Here is a 23,710-nt window from a genome sequence, read left to right as displayed (position 1 = left end):
ACGTGGGATTCGATCCCGGGTCTCCAGGATCGCGCCCTGGGCCAAAGGCAAGCGCCAAACCGCTGCGCCACCCAGGGATCCCCCAGGTACTGAATTTTTAAACAAATATGGGATTTCAGATGTTGGTAATTTTTATGAGGAAGTACAGCAGGAATGTGATAGAGTGACCTGCAGGTGGGCCAGTGGTTAGAAAGGCTTTAGCATGACTATGTTAAAGCCTTGCAGAGTGCTTAGAAAACACTAAGTATGGGCTAGCTCTGTGTGCCTCCCTCTGTAATGTGCATAGACTCAGCTGGGGACTTTGTTAAACTGCAGGTTCTGATCCAGCCTAAGAATCTGCATTTCTAACAAGCTCCCAGGCAATGCTGATGCTTCTGGTTCACCAGCCAGTCTGAGTAGCAAAGTGCCAGCTTCGTGTTTCTCAAATTCTCTTGTGCATCAAAATCACTTTTCAAGTTTTATTAGCATATAGATGACAGGTCCCTACTCCTAGCATTGCTGATTTGGTAAAGGTTTGCTCTGGGGCCCAAGAATTTGTGTTTCTAACAAGGTCCAGGAAATATTGTTGCTGCTGGCCCAAGGACCACACTTTCAGAATGGGCTTCCTCACTGGTTTTAAACCTGGCTGCACACTGAAATCTCCTGGGAAGTTTAAAAAAAATGTTTCAGGCTCATGTCCAGATCCCACCCCCAGAGATTCTGATTTAATTGGTCAGAAGTATGACCCAAGCAATGGGATTTTTCTAAAGCTCTCCAGAGGAGCTTATTGTGTACCCAGGATTGAGAACAGTTGTTCTAGATGGTGAATTCCTCCAAGACAAGGACAGTTTTTTATTTCTATATATGTATTTAAATTATTGTTCCTGAATAGCACCGAGCTTAGTCTATGACTCATGGGTAGATACTTAAAAATTATTTATGGGGGATAGGTAGATAGATCAATGGATGGAAAGGTAGAGGATGGATGGTTGGATGCAGGATGGATGGGTGGATGGAGGAAGGATGCAGATCATTGGAGGGTAGATGGACGGTTGGGTAAAGGATGGATTGTGAATGAATGGAGGATGGGTGGAGAATGGATGTGGATGTGGATGGGAGGATGGATGGTGGATGGGTGAATGAGTGGGTGGGTGGATGGATGGATCAAGGATGGGAAGATGGATGGATGAGTGGATGGATGTGTAGATGGATGGGTAGATGGATGGGTGGGCAGATGAATACAGCATGGTCTTGAAGAATAACGGATAACTTTAGACTGATACTGGCTTTGAATTCTTAGTAAAGTTTCCTTAATTTCCCCCTGCCTTATTTCCATATCTATAAACTACAGGTAATAACTTCCTTGTTAGGTTGTTATGGACGGTGATAGAAGTAAGTCTCCTGCAGTCCTTAGCACAATACTTGGCTTATAGGAACCACTTGAGAAATATTAACTCTCATTCATTGCTATTCAAGGGAAAATTGGGTTTGAATTGTATCCCATCTTCTGGAAGGAGAGGAAAAAATGTTATAGAACTAAGAGAGCAAAGCTGAATAGAGAAAACTTTTTCATTTAAAACGCAGATACAAAAAAAAAAAAATGCAGACATCTTTTGCAGAAGCCAAGGCTGTCGTTTCATTACATGTTTCTGCTAGAGGTGAGACTGCCCATGGGACAGGTTGGGCTGTCTTCTCTCGGACCTCCTGCACCTCTTCTGCTCCAGGCACGATAGGGTCTAATTTTCAGTCCCTGTTTCACTGGTTCCAGCCTGGAGCTGGCAGGTTTTGATTCATCTCATCCCAGCCAGGCTGAGCTGCCCAGACCTTTGCCCGAATCCTCACCTGAGGAGGTATAGATCAGCTTTGCCTCTCCCACCCTTCAGCCTCTCCCAGCTGGCTTCCTGGGGGCCTTAGCACCTAGAAGAACCTCTACCTGAACAGAACAGAAATCCCACTCTGGGGGGACTGGTGGGGTGTGAAGGAAATCACCAGTCCCCTGTTTATGTGAGAGGGCACTATTATTAATTATCAAATGCCTTCCCTGTGTAAGGAGCTCTCCCCTCTGGCAGTGTCTCTCAGATTCGCACCTTCTCCAGCCACTCTCTGCTTCTATGTTGATATCACCTCTCCTGTGGCATGCTTACTAATTTTTCTTTCCTTTTTTTTTTAAGATTTTATTTATTTATGAGAGACAGAGAGAGAGGCAGAGACACAGGCAGAGGGAAAAGCAGACTCCATGCAGGGAGCCCTATGTGGGACTCGATCTCGGGACTCCAGGATCACGCCCTGAGCCGAAGGCAGGCGCTAAACCGCTGAGCCACCCAGGGATCCCCCTTTCTGATTTTTCTTTGAAACAATCCCATTTCAATTAATTCATTTTAAAATGACTTAACACCAATCCAGAAATGAAGTTATGCCTTTGATAGTCTTACCATGATTCTAACATTCATTCAAATAAATCGGTGATGATTTAAATAGAAGAGCCTGTATTTATGTGCCCTCTCGAACCCCATACTCTGAGATATGGTGGCCTTGTTCTGTTCAGTCCTAGGAACACCCCTATAAGGGACAGATGCCTTATTCCCTGTCACATAGCCACTCAACCAGATCTGAAACTGGGGTTAGCTCTTCTGGACTCCTAATACAGTGCTCTCTCCTGCTGTCACTGTCCCTGGCCCAGGAACCCTTTAAACCACCCATATAGAGAACATGAGCTGATTCAGTTTATAGACATGCACCTTTCATAGCAAAGACCTTCCTCAAGACATCTTGCACTAGAAATGGTCTCATCTCATGGGGATCACTTAGAAGTGGGCCCCTGGGGTCCAATTAGGCAACATAATAGTGGCTGCTGCTTTCAGAATCATTAGCTTCTTAATCCTCCCAGTGAGAGGTAAAAAAGTGTGAACATTCAAATTGGGCTCACGGATTTAAGTGGCTTAGGCAAGGGCCCCGGGAGAATGGAAAGCTAATAACAGCTCCTGCGTGTGAGCTTTTACCACTTGACGGGTCCCTGCCTCTTGCAAGGCTGGCAGCAGCCCTGTGGGTGTGAGATACTGCCCCAACTTGTGGATGTGGAAACCAAGGCTTAGAGAGAGGAAGGGACAGGCACAAGGTCACATGGTTATCCTGCAGCAGCAGCAAGATTGAATTAAGCCCGTGTGCTTTTTTGGGAAAGAACGTTAAGTGGACAGATTAGAGAGATCTGGGTTGTAGATCTGGCCCACAGCAGGTGCATGCATGCACAAATGAATGAACAAAGTATGCATACCCTTGCACAAGTTCCTTCACACAGTCACACACAAGTGTGCATTCACACACATAGACCTAGCTTTAGTTGCCTTATTTTAAAAATTGGATCTCATGCCTTGCTCATTTATATTGTGTTCTAGGCCCATTATGCTTTTTAGTTTCGGACTTCTAGAATGGAGACTTATTTTTATGAACCTGGAATTGTGATGCTTTTTAATGATTTGCAGTTCTTTATTAGCCCATGGTCCAAACTCTCACCACTTAGAAGTATGGTTTCGTGGCCTGGCATGTCAGCATCACCTGGACACTTTTTTTTTCTTTGAAGATGTTATTTAAATTCAAGTTCATTAACATATAGGGTAGCATTAGTTTCAGGGATAGAGTTTAGTGATTCATCGGTTGAATGTAACACCCAGTGCTCATTACGTCAAGTACTCTCCTTAATGGCCACCACCCAGTCAACCTCATCCCCCTACCCACATCCCCTCCAGCAACCCTCAGTGTGTTTCCTAGAGTTAAGAGTCTCTTATGGTTTGCCTCCCTATCTGTTCTCATCTTACTTTATTTTTCCTTCCGTTCCTTTATGTTCATCTGTTTTATTTCTTAAATTCCACACAGGAGTGAAATTATATGGTGTTTGTCATTCTCTGACTGACTTATTTCACTGAGTGTAATACCCTCTCACTCTATCCGCATCATTGCAAATGGCAAGATTTTATTCTTTTTGATGGCTGAGTAATATTCCAGTGTGTGGGGTGTGTGTGTGTGTGTGTGTGTGTGTGTGTGTGTACACCACCTCTTCTTTATCCATTCATTTATTGATAGACATTTGGGCTCTTTCCATAGTTTGACTATTGTGGACATTGCTACTATGAACACTGGGGTGCTGGTGCCCCTTTGAATCGCTGTGTTTGTATCCTTGGGATCAATACCTACTAGTGCAGTTGCTGGGTCATAGGGCAGCTCTATTTGTGACTTTTTGAGGAACCTCCCTACTGGTCTTCACCTGGGAGCTTTCTTGACCTGAAGGCCAGGAGTTTGCATTTTCAGAGGATCCCCAGAGTCCTGTGCAGGGTACACTGCTCTGTACCCTCTATGTTCTTCCTTTCCAACTTGTAATTAGGTGCTTATTTGCATAATTCTCTGTTTGCTGTCCGCCTTCCCCATTAAATAGGAGGTTCCTGACTGCTTTAGCTCACCGTTAGAACCCAGTTCCTAGTACCTGCCTGGTACTTCTCCTTTTACCCATAGGAAGCTGGGGAGGAAGAGAAGACTTAGGGTTTGAAATTCAGAAATAAGAGGAGGAGGTTCTCTGTCTCCCCAGCACCATCCCCTTGAGAGTTAGCTGTCCCATTTTATGTGCCAGCAGCATCCTCAAGACACGTGGTGAGGCTCGAAGGATTGGCTACATCAGGTCGGGTCACTAGGGCTGCTTTCACCTCTAGCAAATGGATACAAATGATGCCTCCATTGACCTCAACCTTTTCCCTCGTGGCAAGTTCAGTGGCACTAACAAGGCTGAAAACAAGAAGCTGTGATCAACGTAAGTCCATCTCCATCTAGCAGGCTCCAGATCCCACCAGTGTGAGTGTGGGCGGCTGCTGCTTCTGTATATAGTGTTTCCAGCACCCTGAAAATGCTGGGAGCTCACTTGATGAGTGGGGTCCGAGGTCACCTGCCCCTTGTGCCGATGGCCCCATGTTGGTGCTGGGGTGACCGTGAGAAGTATGACCTCCCCCTAGATTGCCAGCATGCTTGTACGCCCGCTGCTCCCACTGCCAGACTCTGTAACACTTTAGCATCAGACAGGGACTCGTGGCCACAGTCCACCCACTGTCTTCCCCTCTGGCAGGTTATCGTCATGCTGCTGTCTAGAGCATCGTGCCTGCATGAAGTGGCACTGCCAGAGCTGTGGGCGGGATGGTTCCTGGGCTGCACGGAGAGCTTGATGGTCTGGCCTCCCGTATCTCCACCCTCAGTGGGTCTGTCTTGCTCTGACTTCCATCCAGAGAAAGTGGTCAGATACAATGGCATTGGGACGCCTGGGTGGCTCAGCAGTTGGATGCCTGCCTTCGGCCCAGGGTGTGATCTTGGAGTCCCAGGATCGAGTCCCATGTTGGGCTCCCTGCATGGAGCCTGCTTCTCTCTCTGCCTGCGTCTCTGCCTCTTTCTCTCTCATGAATAAATAAATAAATAATATATATATATATTTTTAAAGATATAGTGGCATCTGAAAGAGGTGAAGTGGACCTCGGGGGGGGGTCACCGAAAGGCATTCTGGGCTACCCTGAGGACCGTTGTTGCCTGCGACTTGAATAGCAATGTCACATTAGGGCTGGCATTGCCCACAGACTGCCCTGTCAGGCCCACTTCCAAATATGCAGATGATGTGTGCCTACAACTGCAAGCAGGCCTCCTGGTCCTTGTGACCTCCAAGGACATTAGCCTTAGGCCACAGCATGAGTAACCAGATGGAGAGAGAAGCTCTGCACTCCCAGCAAGCCCCTGCCCCACCTCTGCGCCCAAAGCACTGAGTGTCGCCATCCTTGACATGATCTCACCCAGGCCCCCTGAAAAAGGGAAGCAGCTTGAGAGCCCCACTTGTCACAGGCCATCAGGGATCCCAATGAGATGTACACCATCCCCACCTGGGAAAAAAGGCAGAAAGGAGGGCGGCAGGTAGAGGATCATTCCATATAATATGTACTCATTTTTCCAGGTTTTCATGCCCCCAGGTCTCTGGGATGAAAAGTTAAATACGATACTAGTCCAAAAAGATCAGAGCCTGTGTTTTTCAAAAGTCCTACAGTCTGCAGAAGGCACAGCTTTTACTGAAGACCCATCTCTCACTTGCACAGTCCTGCGGAGGGTTTGCTGGGGCGGGAAGGGGAGAAACTTGTAGGTTCGCACAGCAGGAGAGGGAGACCTGCCCACCTGGGGAAGGCGGATTGTTCAGCAATTCAGCACAGAGGAGGCTGGAGTGAGGCAAACATGCAAATCACGGCGTGGAGGCTGGGACAGAAAGACGCTTCACATTTACAGTTAATCCGAGCCCATAGGAATGTTTCCATAAGCTGCGATTTTTATGAATATTTACATATTTATTTAAGAAAACATATTCAAAATGTTTAATTCAGTAACTTATGTATTACTCAACACGCTCAGATATGGGCTTTTTACCAATAATGACACTGGCTGCTTCAGAATGAGACAGCTCGTTCTCCAGTCCTGGGGGAGGATAAGGATGGGATGCTGGGAGGTCCTGCCGGCGGCAGCAGACCCCAACTAGGGGAGCCAGCGTTGAGTGAGCACCTACTGCGTGCCCGGGGCTTTCCTTGGCATTAGACCATGGCTGTTCTGGACACATTGTAAGAAATGTATTTTCACACTGCTGTTCAACACACACACACGAGCCTGCACACACCCCACACAGCACATTCTCACATCTGTAGCTGGAACCAAAGTCTCACCCAAACCCTTCTTACTCTGGGCAATACATGCTGCTATCGTCCATTCGGTTTTATTGTCTGGCCCTAGCTGTTGCTCCCTGAATGGGCTTTGGGACTCCCACCCTTGACCCAGGGGTTTGGGACTCCAACAGAATTTGACTCAGCCAGGGAGGTGGTTCAGGGAACGGACTTGGGACACACAGGGCCAAGTTCCAATTCCAGTGCCCACAGGCCGTGTGACTTGAGCAGGGGCCCTTAGCCTTCTGCAGTTTCTTCATCTGTACTGTAGGGATGATGACATGGCCTGCCTGGTTGTGGGGACTGTGAGGTCATGCATATGAGCAGTAAGCACAGGGCCTGGCACATAGTGAGCGCCTACGTGGATGCTAGTTACTGTTGTTACCATGAGTGCCGTCGTGGGCTGCAGTGCCCTGGTTGCCAGGAAAGCCTCTGCAGCCAGGCCACCTGAGTTCAGGTCACAGATCTGCCCCTTATGACCCCTCTGGCCTTGAGTGAGTTACTTAAACTCTGTGCCTGCAGCTCTTCATCTGTAACCTGGAGATGTGAATAGAACCTACTCCTCGTGGGGTGATTATGAGGATTAATAGTAACTAATCCAGGTAATAGAAGAGAGCTTGGCATGTAATAAGCACTGGGTAAATGAAGATGACATCATCATCTTCTCATTTAACTGGCATGCATTCTTGAGAGATCAATTCCCCCCCCCATTTCACAGGAGGGAACACTGAGGTCCAGAGACTCTAGGCAAGTGCCCAAAGTCTCATTGCTGCTGAGTAATGGAACTGGAATTGCAAGTTGGCATTCTGAGCCTCCAGCTCCAGAGCTGAGGGAGGCTCAGAGCTCCTGAGACCTTGGAGCATTTCTTAGGAGGCACAGGGACCACCCCCCCCCCAGCACATACCCCAGTGCCACCTAGGCACCGCCCAGGCAGTGTGAATCAGCAGGTTGGTGCAGTCAGGAGACATGTTCTCTAGTATCTGCCAGGGCTCCACAGGGGGGACATTGATTACACTGTTAAAGAGGACCTAGCACAATCCCCAGGGGACTGTCCATTTGTAAAATTAGCTTCTCGAAAATCTCTCTCCCAGTTTAATTCTATCACCTGTTTGTTGCCTCTTTCATCATTGTCTCCCCTGATGGATGAGTGTGCCCAGGGATACACTTGAATCAGGAGCTTAGGCCCCTTCTGCCTTCCTGCTCCAACCCTAGCTGGAGCCCAGGAGATGAGCCAAGATGTGTCTCCCCCTAGGTGCTGGGGCCAGCACCACCTGCACCGCATGGACCAAAACTGGGGAGAGAGAGGAGGAACATTGAGGTGATGTCATCAGAAGGGAAATGGACATCGGATAATCCAAACCCAATGGTGTCTGCCGTTCCTGGGTTCTTGGGATTGCCTTTGAGGCAGGGAAGGGAGCAGTTCTCCATCCAGGAGTGGAAATGGCACCAGCCTGGGAGGCAGGAACCCTGGTTCAGGTCCCAGCGGGACTGCTCTCTCGTTATATGAGCTTGCTCCAGTCTACTGTTTCTGTTCCTTTGGCCTCAGTGTCCCCATCTGTGCAAGGGGTGGCACATCTACTTTGATGTTTCAAGATGCTATAGTAGACTCCTTCCATGTGGTCCTTCAATCAGTACCTGGAGACAGAACTCCCCCAAAAAGGGTTTTCAAGAAGGAAAGCGCTAAGATGTGCCTTGGAGGAGCTTTTGTGATTTAGAAAGTCCCTGACAGCAATTCTCTACATTTCTTCCCACTCGGGCCAGCATCTGAAGGCCCAGCTTCTGTGGATCATCACTCTGACAGCTAAAGCCCATCCAATTTTTCTTTTCCCTCCAGGCGTCAACACATCGGCCCCTCCGAGTGTGTCTCAGTTCTTCGCAAGGTGAGCACCCTGGCCCAGCTCCCCCTGGCTCTCTCTCTTCCTCCCCCTTCCCAGGCAGAGGCCTTAGGGCCAGAGTCCCTGGAAGGGGATCCCAGGGCCAGCACTTCCCAGCTGAGCCACCGCCAGCCTGCGACTCCACCTGGCAGGCCTCAGTCTCCCCATCCAGGAAAGGAGCTAGAACATGTAAAAGAGGCTTCAAATGAAGCTGGGAGCAGAGTGTTGGGTGTTGGCTCTGTTCTCCCCTCTCTTTGTTCATTTAATTAGTCTTTCCTTCTCTTTCCCTCCCCTTCCTCTCCTTTCCTGGCCCAACTCTTTGTCACTCCTTCCTGCCCTCCCTTTGTCCCTGCCTCCCTCTATTCCTTCCTCTCCCCTCTCCACTCTGCCTCCCCCCTCCCTCCCTGTCCTGCTCTCTCTGCCTCCCTCTTGCCTTCCTCCTCCCCTCCTCCCTGGTTTCATCCTCTCTTCCCACCCCAACACCCACCCAGCACTCCTTCAGGCCACATCCCTTGTGGGACCCTGAGACCCAAGGCCTGGAAATGGTTGAGGGGTGGTCCCTATCCTCAGGGAGCTGCCCATCGAGTGGAGGAGACAAGCCAGTAAAGCCGAGACCCCCTCACGTGGGCAGCATCAGAGCATCAGTGTCTGCCACAGGCGTGCAGGGAGCGGAGGGGGCTCCCTGGTGGCCACAGCTTACTCAGAGCCCTCTGAGCCCTCGGGAAGCTACTGGCCTGCACCCCACAGCCTGGGAAGGCCTGCACTGGGCCTGGCCAGGTGGCCAAGGTGCCCTCAGTCCAGAGGGTCAGCTCCCTCAGATGTGGGCCTGCGCCTCCCTTGAAACCACTAGAGAAGGTCTTTAGTAGGAACACACTTCCTCAGCCCTCCTTTCCCTGCACGTGTTTCGGGGGTTGTTAGTAGCAACAGAGGTCTGTCAAATGTACCTAAACTTTTCTTCAAGCCTCAGAGTTGGGGACTTCCACGGTGTTCTCTAGGTTTTCACTATAGCCCTGCCCAATTTATTTTTTTTTAAGAATATGTTTTTCTAATTTTTTAAAAATATTTTATTTATTCATGAGAGACACACAGCAGAGAGAGAGAGAGAGAGAGAGAGGCAGAGACACAGACAGAGGGAGAAGCAGGCTCCATGCAGGGAGCCTGACGTGGGACCTGATCCCAGGTCTCTAGGATCACACCCTGGGCTGCAGGCGGTGCTAAACCACTGCGCCACCAGGGCTGCCCAGCCCTGCCCAGTTTAATCTGCAGGGGAGGGGAGGGGGCACATTCTGATGGGAAGATGGGAAGCAGGAGTTGATGCCTGGAATTACCACCTTCTAGTTCCAAGGGCAGGTGTCACTTGGGAGCAGGTTCAGTTAAGGTGCTGTGCTCAGCGCTCATTCCTAACCCTGGGGATGCATCGTTGGGTGCTGGCCTGAGCGGGAACCCTCCAGAACTGGTTCTGGCGCCTCTGGGTCCAATGAGTTTGTCACGCACTCTGGAACAAGTTCCCCAACCCTCTCTCACAGTAGTAGTCGAAAGAAAAGAAGGGCAGGAGAACATCTTTTCATAATTCCATAAAGTTTTGTGCCCATCTCACAACTGCCATGAGGCTTCTTAGGCAGGAGGAATTCTGGAAATGAACAGGTTTTAAACTAAAAAGATGTAACCAGAATGGGACCCATCTAGAATTGGGGATCTCATTAACATCCCGGCAGGCTCTCTAGTTAGAGCAGCTACTTACGGGCTGTCAGGCACAGCTGGCCTCAGTGTCCAGGTGTGGGAGCTAACGGGAGACATGGCACAGTGATGTGGTGAAGGGCGCGGCCTCTGCATCCATGCTGCACTTTCAGTATGTTCCTTGGTCTCTGTCTGCCTCTGTTTTCTTATCTGTAAAATAGGAACAGGAATAGGAATTACCTCAAGGGGTTGTCATAGTTGTCATGAGGCTTAAATGAACCAATACACAGAAAGGAATTAGGATAGGACGGTGCCTGGCACGTAATACACACAAGAATTTTTAGCTGTTTTTATCACTAAAGGAGAGGGACTCTCTAGGGGCTGTTGTAGATAGCGTCTGATAGAGAAGTGGCCACTACTCAGATCGGTTGCTAAAGTTGCACAGGAGTGCAAACCTAGGCTTGCTAACACTTCTGCCTTGTAGGTGTGTATGTGTGGGGGGAGTGGGGAGGGAGGAAGAGAAACCTCCTAGTTTGAAAATAATAGTGATGAATTCGAATTTAAAAATCAATAACTGCACTGCCCAGAGAAATTATATCCATGAATCCATGGACCACCTGTGGCTCCTGGGCCACCACCTTGTCCCCTTCCCGCTGGAACAACCCACCTTGACTTTAATTATGGCTGCCTGTAGGGCTGGATCCATCCCTGTCCTCTAAGTGAGAAGCAGCTTGGTTACAAGTGTGGTCTCTGGAGTCACAGTCCCGACTTCAAATTCCAGATCCCCTACTTTCTGGCTGTGACTTGAGGTCTCTGAGCTTTAGTGTCCTCATCTCAAACATGAGAATTACAAGAAACCCTGCCCCAGAGAGTTGATGTGATCATCCGATGAGATGCACTGCAGGTATTAGCCTGTGGGACACCATTCAAGCCTGTGGTGAGAACACAGTGATTGGAAGCACTCGTGGTATTACAGGTGTCTTAGTAAGTGGCCCTTTAAGTCCTAGGTCTTCATGGGACCTGTCATTCAGCATGGAGAACAGAATCCGTTTGTGTTCTTGGGTTGCATGTTAACAGAATACATGCTACAGCTGATGTCAGCCCAAAAGGATTTTCCTGGAAAATCAGAAGTAGCTCCCAGTGTGAGTGAAAGTGGAATAATCAGACCTTGAGAAAGACCAAGAAAAGGACAGCTTCTGGGATCCAGGCAATAGAAGAAAATGAAAAGACAGGCTCTTCAGAGTATAGCTGGTGAAATGAACTATGCAGGCCAAGATTTAAATTCCCAGAGTGGAATCTGATGGGGGTGATGTTCCATCATGAGCCCACAGCTTGGCTAAGAGCAGGGCCTCTTGATTGACAGCCCTATCCAAGCTGCAGTCATTGGGAGGGTGTCTAAGTTGGGGTAGATAAAGTAGAGTAGGATGGAGAGGCTGCTGCTTTCAATGGCACAGACCACTGACCTCACACAACAAAGGCTTGTTTTTTACTCACTTCAAGTTCAGTGTGGATTGAATGAAACTCCCCAGGGCAGCTCTCCTCTCCAGGCTGATGCAGGACCTAGGAGATACCCACACTGTAGCTCTTCCGTCTCCATCTTGACAGTTGCTGCCAAAAGAGAAAGGGCAGGAGGGTCACAGGGGATGGTTTTATTGGCCAGACCTGGGAGTAGCTTATACATTCTATGGAGCAGAATCCGATCACATGATGGAATCTGACTGCAAGGCAGATGAGAAATAAAATCTTCCAGCTGTCCAGGAGGAGGGAAATGAAATGGGATTGTATGAACACAGATGTTGTCTCTACCCTGGAAAGAGCAAATACCCCAAGGAAAATAAGGGGGAAGGGATGCCAGGCTGGGTGTGGAGATTTAATCTTCTCTTTTTCCATGCAGACCTTGCCCACGCGCCCTGCCCAGCCAGCCTGCCACAGCCATGGCAGCCTACGGCCAGACACAGTACAGCGCGGGGATCCAGCAGGCTGCCCCCTACACCACCTACCCTCCTCCAGCACAAGCCTATGGAATCCCTTCTTACAGTGAGTACCAGACCAAGCCCTGGCTTTCCCACTGGGGCCCCCAACATCATGGTCTTTCTTCTGCCCTGTTGCCTCAGTTAAATGCAAAATGGTAAATGCAGCCAGCCTAATTTTGAATTGGAAATAGAAATGACAGATACATTTGAGTATGGCTTTAGTTTGACAGACTATAGCGGGCCTCTTTTGATTGCAAGAGTAAGAAATTTAACCCAAGCTGGCTTAGGAAAAATGAAAACTTAATGACTCACATACTGAGAAATCTAGAGGTACAACTAACATCAGGTATGGCTGGATCCAAGTGCTCCAATGATGTCAGGAGTACTACGTCCCACTCCAGGTTTGGATGTTGTCCTCTGAGTTGGCACTAGTCCCACACAGGTTCTTCCCATATAGCAGCAAAGATGGTACCTATCACTCTGGGTTAGTTCCATTCACCTCAGCATGCCCAGGAAAAGGAGAGTGCATCTTTCCCAGTCGCCCCACCAGAATCCCTAGCGGCCCTCGTTAGCCCAGATTGGGTCATGTGACAAGGCTTCAGTCTAGGCAAGGATATGAAAGTGAGAGAAATCAGGAGGCTGCAGTATGTGGAGTGTATCTGAGGGAGAGATGGTTCTCTTAAAGGGAACTAATAGATGTTGGGAAGACAAAAACAGACCTATAGACTTTGACTGTGAGAACCTTCGTACTAAGAACCAGAGAGTCTATGAACCTGGCCCACCACCCACTGCTCACCTGCCCCTGTCTGTATTGGTCAGGCTTCTCCAGAAAAGCAGAACCAATGGATTGGAGCTATCTATATCGCTGCATCTATATTGAGAGAGAGAGAGAGAGATGTATCATAGGAACTGGCTCATCCAATTCTGGAGGCTGAGAAGTTAAAAGATCTGTGGTCAGGAAGCTGGAGACCCAGGAAAGCCAATGGTATCATTCCTATTTGAGTCCAGAGGCCTGAGAACAAGAGGGCTGGTGGTATAAATTCTGGTCTAAAAGCAGGCAGGCCCACGACTCAAGAAGCCCTTCTTTCAGCTCCCAGTCTGAAGGCAGGAAAAGACCGATATCCCAGCCCAAGCACCCCTCTTACTCAGCCTTTTTGTTCTATTCAGGTCTTCAATTGATTAGGTGAGGCCCACTCACATTAGGGAGGGCAGTCTGCTTTATTCAGTCTACAGGTTCAAATGCTAATCTCATTCAGAGACACTCTCACACAGATGTACCCAGAATAATATTTGATGAAATATCTGGGTACCTTGTGGCTTAGTGAGGGTGACACATAAAATTAACCATCACACTGCCTATGGCTTTTCTTTATTTTTTTTTAAATTTTTATTTATTTATTCATGAGAGGAACAGAGAGAGAGGCAGAGACCTAGGCAGAGGAGGAAGCAGGCTCAGGGAGCCTGATGTGGGACTTGATCCCAGGACCCCAGGATCATGACCTGAGCCAAAGGCAGATGCTCAACCACTGAGCCACCCAGGTGCCCCTGCCCATGGCTTTTATTCATGCTGGTACTTCCCATCTTAATTGATGTATCAACCAAAAGCTCTTTTGATAGCAAATGACAAAAGCCTAGTACTAATTAGCTTAAGGACATAAGGGTGTTTATAGCAAACATAGCTGAACAGTCTTATGGTTCTAGCTTCAGGCAGGGCTAAATTCAGGTACTCAAGTGATAATATGAGGCATTAGTCTCTCTGCTTCCGTTTGGAAGGTTAAGCTTCAGTCTCAGACAAGCTCTCCCACTGTGGTGCCCAAGACAGCGCTAGCAGTTCCAAGTTGTAACTCCCCCAAAAAGAGAGCTTCTCTTATCTAGGACTTCCTGGCCTATCCCAGGGATTCCTCCTACTGGACTCCCCTGGCCATCGCTGACCTAGACACTGGGGCAGAGAAGATAGAATGCTCTGGATGGCCACATTGGGCCTCACGTCCACCCTTGGAACCAGGAATCAGGTCAAGCTCACCCAAGAAAGAAAACCAACCTGAATGTAAGGAAGGGGTGGTCCCCAGAGGTGGAGGGGGCAGGTGGAAACCCCAGATGTCTAGTGGACAGAATGTGGGATTGGAAGGCAGGAGACTTCGTGTCCAGGCCCTGCTGCCTCTGACCTCCTCAAGCCACAGTTTCCTCAACTGTTGATTTAATGTCTTGTCTCCTCTTCCCAACCTCATGATGTAGCTTGAGTGCAGAGACCCAATCTTGTATATTTTTCCCTCCCTCTTCCCCTTCTCTACCTCTCCTCTGTTCCTGTGTTCATTTATTCACTCATTCATCCCTTCATGCCTTCATGACATTGGGTCATGTGCTAGGCACAAAGAGGTCAAAACAGAATGGGCCCTCTGCAGAGCTTACAAGTCTGGAACAGAGGTAATAAAGTGAAAGCCAATGGGTAATGTGGATAGCTCTCTTAACCTACAAAATACACTTGACATTTTAAAAATTAATTGCCCATTTTAATATGCTAACATAAAAAATTTATATTTCTGATGCCTTTAAAAGGAGAGATGATTGGGCAGCACTGGGACTGCAGTTTTTGTGTCGGGAATAGGTGGCTCTGAGTAGGGCTGACCCCATTAGCCTAAATTCATCATGGTCCCCACCCAGCCCACATGAGTCCTTTGAATTAACTGCCTGTCCCCAGAAGACATTAGAGTTTTCAATCCCAGCCTACAGGGAGAAAAAAAGTTTAAAGATTGAAAAATTTTTACATGTTTCAAACTATGATGCATGATACAAGGAAGAGAAGTAAGTCACGAGAAAGGATGGAAGAAGGAAGACTTCCTCTAGGATCCAGCATCAGGGAGGCCTTTTAGATGAGGAGCTGATTCGGCTAAGAATTAGATAGCATCCAAGGCAGGGGACCACCCTTGGGAAGATCCCTGAGATGGGGAGGAATTTAGTGAGTCCAAGATGCCCAGTGGCCGAAGCACAGTGGGGGCTGGAGTAGGAGAGGTGGGCAGAGCCCTTGAGACCTGGGAAGGATTGGGGATTTTATTCCAAGTGAGATGGGAACTCACTGGCAAGTTCCTAAGGGCTTATATGCTACAATCTGGGTTTTTTTTAAAGATCACTCTGGTCACTGTGAGAAGCTTGGATCAGAGAGAAGGAGAGGGAAACAGGCCGGCCAGTGGGAGCCTGAGGAAGTGGGTGCATGGGGTGATGGTGGTGGCCTGGGGCAGGGCAGTGCAGAGACTGAGGGAGACAGATGGGCAGGGTGCAATTTTAGAGGTAGGAGTGACAAGTCCCCGGTGGGGGGTGGGCAGCAGCCCAGGCATCGGTAATAGTCACCATTGTGGAGTCGCTGTCACCCTGAGTCCTCTGTACTGTGTCCTTACCAGAGAGGGTAAATAACTCTCCCAGGGTCACCCAGCAGCCTGGCCCTGGAGTCCAAGCTCTTAACCACTGGACCCTGCTGCCCGAGGCTGCATCCCATCAATGCAAGGGGATTACCAATGACAGACCTCTGCCAACAGCTTTGGGCACCATTTCCAACCTTCTGTCCCTCCTGTGCTGGAAGACTCGTGATATAATCACACCTAAGTTACCCCACCTGGCTGACAGCCAGGAAAAATGAAGCCGTATTATTTTTCACTGTAAAAGAGAAAAGTCACCCTGTTCTCAAAGCATGGCAGGTGGTAAGAGCACATGTCCTGGCCTCACATGCCACCTCTGCCACTGGCTCATCCTAACACATTGGGTGAGCCACCTCAGTTTCCTCACTCGTACAGCAGCAGGAATACCAAGTCTGGCCCCCTCATGGGTATTATGAAGATTAAATGACACTATTGATATCAGAGGTCAGCTACCACTTTCTGCAAAGGTCCTGATGGTTCTTTCTGGCTTTGTGGTCCAGACGGTCTCTGTCACAGCTGTTCAGCTCTACCACTGTAGCGTGAAAGCAGCCAGACAATATGTACACTAATGGATGTGTCTGTGTTCCAATAAAACTTTATTGACACACGTAGAGTCAGATTTGGTCCATGGACCATAATTTGTCAACCCTTGATCTATGAAGGGCTTAGCTCACAGGGCCAGCTCAAGGAAGTGCTCAATCAGTGCAGTAGGGGCCAGGCTACCACACCCATCCAGAATGTTCATGTCACTGAGTAATGACAGGTAAGATGAAAAGCCATGTTCCTCCACACGTGCCTATGCCCGAGCAAGCAGTGTTTGCTCATTGTCTGGACAAACCTTGTTGAATCTTGTTAGGAGACTTTTCTCATTGCTGCTTGGCAAATGGCATTATTTACTTTTGTTGAAACAGCTTCAAGGAAATAACACATTTGAGCAAACTAGAGGGAAGGAGGTTGGGGTTGGGGTATTGAATATGTTTTACCTCAGTTTATTATGCACTATTTAAGACATATGTAAAAGCATAAAGAATAATACTATAAAAATCCATGAACTTAAGACCATCAGCTTAAGAAATAAAAAACAAAAGCTTATCTTCCTTTCTACTCAGAGATAGCCACACTCCTGAATTTGATGTTTATCATTCCTCTGCATTTATTTACGTAGAATAGGGGGTCAGCAATTTTTTTCTGTGAAGAGCCTGAAAGTAAATATTTTTAGCTGTGGAGGCCATACACGCTGTCACAACCACTCAACTGTTCCAGCATAGTGAAGAAGCAGCCATAGTACATAAATGAAAAGATGTGTCTGTTCAATAAAACTATACTTACAAAAAATAAGCAACAGGTCACATTTGGCCATGAACCTATGTAGAGTATTATTTTGCATGTTTTATAACTTTATATACATTGTTTCTTTAGTATCCATTCTTTTATTTTTGAGAGAGAGAGAGAGCACCCAGGGTCCGGGGTTGGGGAGCAGATAGGAGGGACAGAAGGAGAGAGAGAATCCCAAGCAGGCTCCATGCCCAGTGCAGAGCCCAACATGGAGCTTGATCCCATGACCCTGAGATCATGACCCAAGCCAAAATCAAGAGTTGGACACTCAACTGATTGAGCCACCCAGGTGCCCCTAGTATCTACTTCCTTTTTCTACCCAACCTGTCTGTGAAATTTGTCCCTGTTCATTCACTTTCCCTGCTGTGTAATATTCCATTATTTGACTGTACCAAAACTCATTTATCTATATACCCAAAGCTTAATCACTTAAAACCATACTCTGATATATTATTTCTGGTGCTTCTATGGGTTGACTGGATGGGCTTTCTGCTGGTCTCATGCAGTTGTATTTGGCTGGCAGGTCAGCTGGCATGGCTAAGCCTCTCTCTCAACGTAACCTCTAATCCTGTCCTTACTCACAGCATGCTGGTCTCTGGCTTCCAGGAGAGCAGATGTAGAAGCTTTAAAGCTGCTTGACACCTATTCTCTAAAACTCCTCATCACTTAGCCACTGCTAGAAGTCAAAACAAGTCACAAGGCCAGTGGAGATTCTAGAGGTGTGAAAATAGACTGTACCTCTTGACAAGAGGGCCTGCAAAATATTGTGATCATGTTTTTCAATATCCCTGAGTATATCTGAATTTCTTAACAAAGAAATGGGAGTCTGCCCAAATAGGAAGTGAATCTTCTGGCATCTGATGGTGCGTGATATTGGAAATTCCAGAACCAGGAGAAAAAACTCAATACTCTGAACATATAATAGACCTCCCATGTCTATCTTACAAAATCCTTTGACATCTTCCTGTGCCGCTCAAGAGAGAATAGTGAACCAGCTTCAATGCTGCCTCTAAAATGCAAGGGTGGGCTTTTCTCCCAGATAAGTTTCTGGGGGGTAGAAAGCAGGGACTCTCCTCCTTCTTTTCCTTTGCTCCTCCAAGGTTTGGAAGCATTGTCTTCATTCACAAGACCGAATGGGTGAAAAGGAGGAACCACAGTTCTAAAACTGGCCCCAGAACTAGAAATGTTTTTCAGAGAGATATAAATAGAAACGGTATCAAGATACTATTTTATACCTGTAAGATAAGCAGAGTTTATTACATTTTCAATAAAAATGCAATATGGGGGCTACTGATGATGGGTCAGGCCCCTCCCTCAGTAGGGGCCTTCTCCAGTCTGTTCTCTGGGGAAGCATGTCAGACTTTGGCTGGAGGAGAGGCCACATTTGTAACTGTGGTCTTTGGAGAAACAGATTTCCCACACAGTAAGAGTGGAAAGTGTGTTAGGTGGCAGCCGCCTCTTTTCAGAGGAAGGACCATTCGTTTGATACATTTCCCCCAAAATTCCACTGGACATTAACCTATATAGCACTACTCTGGAGAGTAGGGGATTGTAAAGTCACTACCTTCAGAGCCAAGCAGGAAGCATGAAGCTGACTGCATGTGCAAAGTATGAGCCCCTCTTGACCTGCCTTTCCCTTACCTACGTTTGACAGTGTCCTGGGATGTAAAAACAAAAACAAAACAAAACAAAAAACACCCTAGTACAACTGCAATGAAAAAAATAGTACCTGAAAACCAACATTAATGTCTCAGAGACAGTACAGTATTTATGGTGACCTGGAGAACCTATGGGACAATCTGTTATCACAAGGGAATGCAGACATGGTGTTGCTAGACCATCTTGTTGCTCAACTGAAGCCATAAGTCCAGATTTTTTTTTAGTGAAATCTCCTGATTTTTAAACAAAAGCCACTCATTTCAGATTTTCCTTAAAAATATGCAGGCCAAGCAAAATATGTCTGTAGGCTAACTTCTCCTGACAAGCCACCAGCTTGTAGCTCCTGGTTTAGAAGCTGATAAAATTATGTGCTGTCTTGACTCAGTAGCTCTTCTGCAGGTGACAAGGAAGCATCCTAATCATGTGTCCCTGGTGCTTCTTTTTCTTTTCCCAAGGCATCAAGACAGAAGACAGCTTGAACCATTCCCCCAGCCAGAGTGGATTCCTCAGCTACGGCTCCAGCTTCAGCACCCCACCCACTGGACAGAGCCCATACACCTACCAGATGCACGGTCAGTGTGGTGCTGCGGCACCTTCCTGTCCACCTCTAAGGCACTGCCTAAGTTAGGTGTCCAGTCATTCATCCATTTACTTGCCAGATTCATTGAGCACCTACTATGTGTCAGAATCTATCTCAGGGAGCTAAAGCGGCAGACAGAACAGAATAGATATGAAATCTGCTCCCATGGCAATTACATGGCAGGAGGGAGAGATTGATAATAAACAAGGCAACAAATAAACCGTCTAATTTTGGAAGAGGTTGAGTGCCATGAAGCAAATAAACATGGTGTTTGGGGGTAGAGAGTGATGGGCCATTGAAGGGTCAGGAATGGTGGGATATGGAATTGCGAATGGAGTCATCAGGGAGGACTCTGAAGAGATGACATTGGACAGAGACCCAAACGGTGAGGTGGAGACAGCCCTGTGCAGACCTGGAGGAATAGTATTCCAGGCAGAGGGAATACCCCGTGCAAAAGCTGTATGTGGGGAAATGTCTTGACTATGTTTGAGGCACAGAATGGAGACCAGCAAGGCTGGAGCTGGGGCCGGAGATGTGGGAGGAGAGACTCTTAGAGAACAGAGCCAAATTATGCAGGGTCCTGAGGCTCTGGGTAGGAGCTGGCTTTGATTTAAGTGTGATGGAATAGGCAAGTCCATCGTAAACCCAGAGAAATGCCAGCTGGTGGGAGTTTGGGGCAAACAGGTGAAGAAGCTATAATTCCAGGCAGGAGGTTCAGCGCTCGGCATCATTGTAGGATGGCCTCAGGGAAGAAAACTCCAGTATGTAGTTACTCTTGCCCCACATACCCTAAGCAACTGGCTTACTGGATTCTTCTGTGCCCACCTCCACTCTGTGGCCATCTTGGCCTCCTGTTCTTCTACCCCTGGGAGTGTGTTGGGGCTGATGTATGGAATAGAGGGCTGGTGGCAGTAATCTGTTGGATCCTCCTCCTGGTACTTTTTCCCTTCACAAAAGCTGGTATAAACTGACCATCAAGGATCTGAAAAGTATAATAATGTGATAATGAAGGAGTAATGACAAGGCTGGGCTAAGGAGTGATTGTATTTTCCTTCAAAAAAAGAACTATTCGCAAGTATTACCACTTGATGCTTTTAAATTTTTTATTAAAGAATTAAGGAAAGAATAAAGATGGATATGAATGGCAGCCTTTCAAGGAAAAACATGGTGAAGGGAGAGCAAATGATCTTAGGAGTGTGTGTAGAGAAAGGGACTGATGAGCATTAATGCCCAGCTCTTGCAGTGGCTTCCACGTAAAGGCCTGCATCAAAGTTTGTTGGCGACACCATCAGCTAACATTGACTGAACACTCCCCTCGTGCCGCAGTGTTGTGTGGATCATCTTATACAATCTTCATGGCGAAGTGTGGGTGCTGGTATCTTATAGGGGGGAAATTGAGGCATAGAGGGAATGACTGATTTGCCCAACATCAAAGCAAGGAGTTTCGATTTTACTCCATGTGCCAAGAAACTGACTGTATTGAGCCTCTTAGGGATCTGGTGATACCCCATCCGCCAGTCTCACCCAAAGCCCATGCATGCTCTTCTCTGCTTATCCTGTTACCTCTGGCTCCCCGCAGTGGCCTTTCTGACTCACACTGCAGGGTACAAGCTGCGGGGATCCATCTTCAAGTGGGAAGTGAATTATGGCACCAATCCTGATTATAAAGACTTGTGAAGACCCTGAAAGTGAGCTTGCATTCGGATCACTCTCAAGCCAGTGTTTACTAGCTCTGTGAATAGAGATGGGACTTCCTGCCTCAGGACTTCTAAGGCTGTGGAGGTTGAACATACAGACAGTCCACCCTCCCCCATTCTGACACCCCCCCCCGCCCTTGTAGAATAAGTGCGTTCAGTTATGTAGGAGTGGCTCTCCATCCATCATTCTTCCGCTGTGTATTATTGAGTACAAGTTCTATGCCTGGCACCCTTTGAGGCCATCAACAATCCCTCGTGGAGAGAGGCAGACAGTAATCAATTAATAAAGAAACAGAATATTACAGATTTGGACAGGTCAATGCAATGGGCAGTGAGGAGGGGAGTGGTGGTTGATATCACCCACGTGGTTAGGGAGACCTGAGTGACAAAGAGGAGCCAGTCACGTGAGCAGCTGAAGGCTCTCCCAAAGGAGAATCATGAATCTGGAGGCAATGAGATTGAAAGCAAAGTGGGAACCACCCCCACCCCTACCCAGACCAGTATGTAGAGAGTACGTTATTTCTTCTCTGGTCCTCACAGCAGCCCCCTGAGAAGGGCACCATCACCTCTGTTTTACACATGATGGAAATGAGGCTCAGAGAGGGGAAGTGACCACCCAAGATCACAGAGCCAATAAATGTTCAGAGCTGGGATTCAGACGTGGGTTTCTAGAATTCCAGAACCTGTGCTGTTTCCTCTAAGTGCTATTTCCTGGACTCCTTCAGGACTCTGCATAGCATCCTAAGCTGTGTATACACCATAAACTGTTCCCTTTAATCCTCCCAATAGCCCTATGACATAAGTCCTATCATTATCCCCATCCTACAGATAGAGAAGCCAAGGCACAAATTGACAGAGTAACATGCCTAGGGTCACATGGCTGTGGCAGTGGGATTTGAAGCCAGGCGGTTGTACTCCAGAGCCCAGGCACACAACCCCCTACACCATCCTGCCCTCCTTCCTCACAGAACCACCTAGAAGACTATTCTCCATGGTGAACCTGGCCCACACTCTTCCTCACTCAATCCCCACCAGCCCTTCACAAATCAAAAAACATCTACTGCTCTATTCCCACCCAACCATGGGAATAATCCAGGTTTCCTTATTGTCCTCATGGCCGAGAGGCCAGAAGGGCTGTGACAACAGCTGGACTCTATCCCAATTAGCCACCTTCAGTCTGATGCTAATGGCCATAAACTTCTCTTGAGACAACCCAGGCATTTTGCAAGCCTGACATATTCTTCCCTAAGTATTTTTTTTTTCAAACACAAACACAGAACGCTCACACACCCTGCCCATGTGCTTCCTATTAACTTTTTTTCCAAGTTGTTCCAGAGGAGAAATCAACTCTCAAACTACTCCGTGTGTGTTTCAGAATGGAAGATGGTTTTTCAAACAAGGAAGGGAATGAAGAGGGGACCTGAAAACACTAATAGAGTGAAATTGGTCCATGTTTAGAAACTGGGATGAGTCTTTTTTCCTCTCCAGGAATTAAAATCATAATTTCATAGAAGCAAAAAGAACCCAAGCAGGGATTATTTTACAGGTCATTTTACAGATGAGTAAACTGAGGCACCGCCAGAGTGACTTGTGGAAGGTCACAGTGCAAGCATTAGATAAGCAGGGATGCCTCCCCCATGTCCTCTACCTACTCTCATAAACTTCCAGAAACTTCCACGGGGTCATTTCCCCTTAAGGCCCTGCTTTGAGATCTGTATCTGCTTGGATAACACTGCCCCTCCACCAAATGTACAATAAACGTAAAAGAGAAACATTCACAGAGCTCATTCAGCCTTTGCTTGTTGTTTATTTTCCTTTTTTAATTCCACCCAAGGGTTTTTATAACTGAAATGTATTTCTTCTGGGTTTGATTTTTTTGTTGTTTCTTTTCACTTCTCCTGCTCAAACACTGCTATTCGCAGAAATGTCCCCAAAGATTAAAAAGAAAAGAAGAAAACATTTCAAAAGTGTATTATAAGAACTTGCCAGAACCACGGAGGGGTGGAGAACCCACACCTGGACTGCAGTCAGGTTGTGTCCCACATACTCCATGAACTTGTAGGAGGCACTTGACTTGCCCCTGTGCCCATTTCCTCATTTGTGAACTGGCCTCCCAGCAAGAGAGATGACCTCACGGGGCTCTCAGGAGGCCTAAATGGAATGATTCCTGGGCACATCAGAGGAGGTCCATAAAGACTAGATGCTCTTTTTATTATTCTTATTTATTATTATTTTTTTTATTGACATAGGTGTTAAAAGCAGTAACCCTGAAGTCAGGCTAAGTGAACTCCCTGGTTCTACAGTGTACCAGCTTGTGGCATTGAGCCAGTTACTTTTTAGAATCTCGGGTTCTTACCCTGTAAAATAGGATGCCAATAGTACTTCCATGTGGAGTGCTATGATAATTAAATGAGTTAATTAATGTATGTGAAGTCTTTAGAGCAGCACCTGGCACAAACAAAGTAGTTATTAGCTATTACAGTTGACTTTTGAAAAACATGGGTTTGAATTATACTGGTCCTATACATTTTTTTTCGATAAATACAGGACAATCCTATAAATGTATTTTCTGTTCTCATGATTTTCTTAATAATATTTTCTTTTCTTAGCTTACTTTATTATAAAAATACAGTTATGCAAATACAAGATGCAAAATATAGGTTAATTGTTAACGGTAAGATTGTGGACTATGAGTAGTTCCCTTTTTATCATTTTTTTTTCATCATGATAAGCATACTCTGTAATAGTTAAGTTCTTGGGGAGTCACAAGTTATAGGCGGAATTTCAACTACACTTGTTTTTGGCAC

The 23,710-nt window shown here is 47.2% G+C and overlaps 1 protein-coding gene across 2 annotated transcripts in view; it reads left to right on the top strand.

The window, feature by feature from the left end:
• EYA2 (EYA transcriptional coactivator and phosphatase 2) overlaps positions 1–23,710 on the top strand; it is a 266,542-nt gene that overhangs the window by 88,163 nt on the left and 154,669 nt on the right. For both annotated transcript variants that reach the window (XM_055306442.1, XM_055306433.1), the window contains 3 exons: positions 8,533–8,578; positions 12,144–12,286; positions 19,082–19,198. In XM_055306442.1, coding sequence (XP_055162417.1) covers positions 8,533–8,578; positions 12,144–12,286; positions 19,082–19,198 — 306 coding nt within the window. The remainder of the gene's footprint in view (positions 1–8,532; positions 8,579–12,143; positions 12,287–19,081; positions 19,199–23,710) is intronic.

This window comes from Nyctereutes procyonoides, unplaced genomic scaffold (genome assembly GCF_905146905.1).
Source record: "Nyctereutes procyonoides isolate TBG_1078 unplaced genomic scaffold, NYPRO_anot_genome, whole genome shotgun sequence".
Classification (NCBI taxonomy): Eukaryota; Metazoa; Chordata; class Mammalia; order Carnivora; family Canidae; genus Nyctereutes; species Nyctereutes procyonoides.
This window is presented reverse-complemented; position numbering and strand designations above follow the sequence as displayed.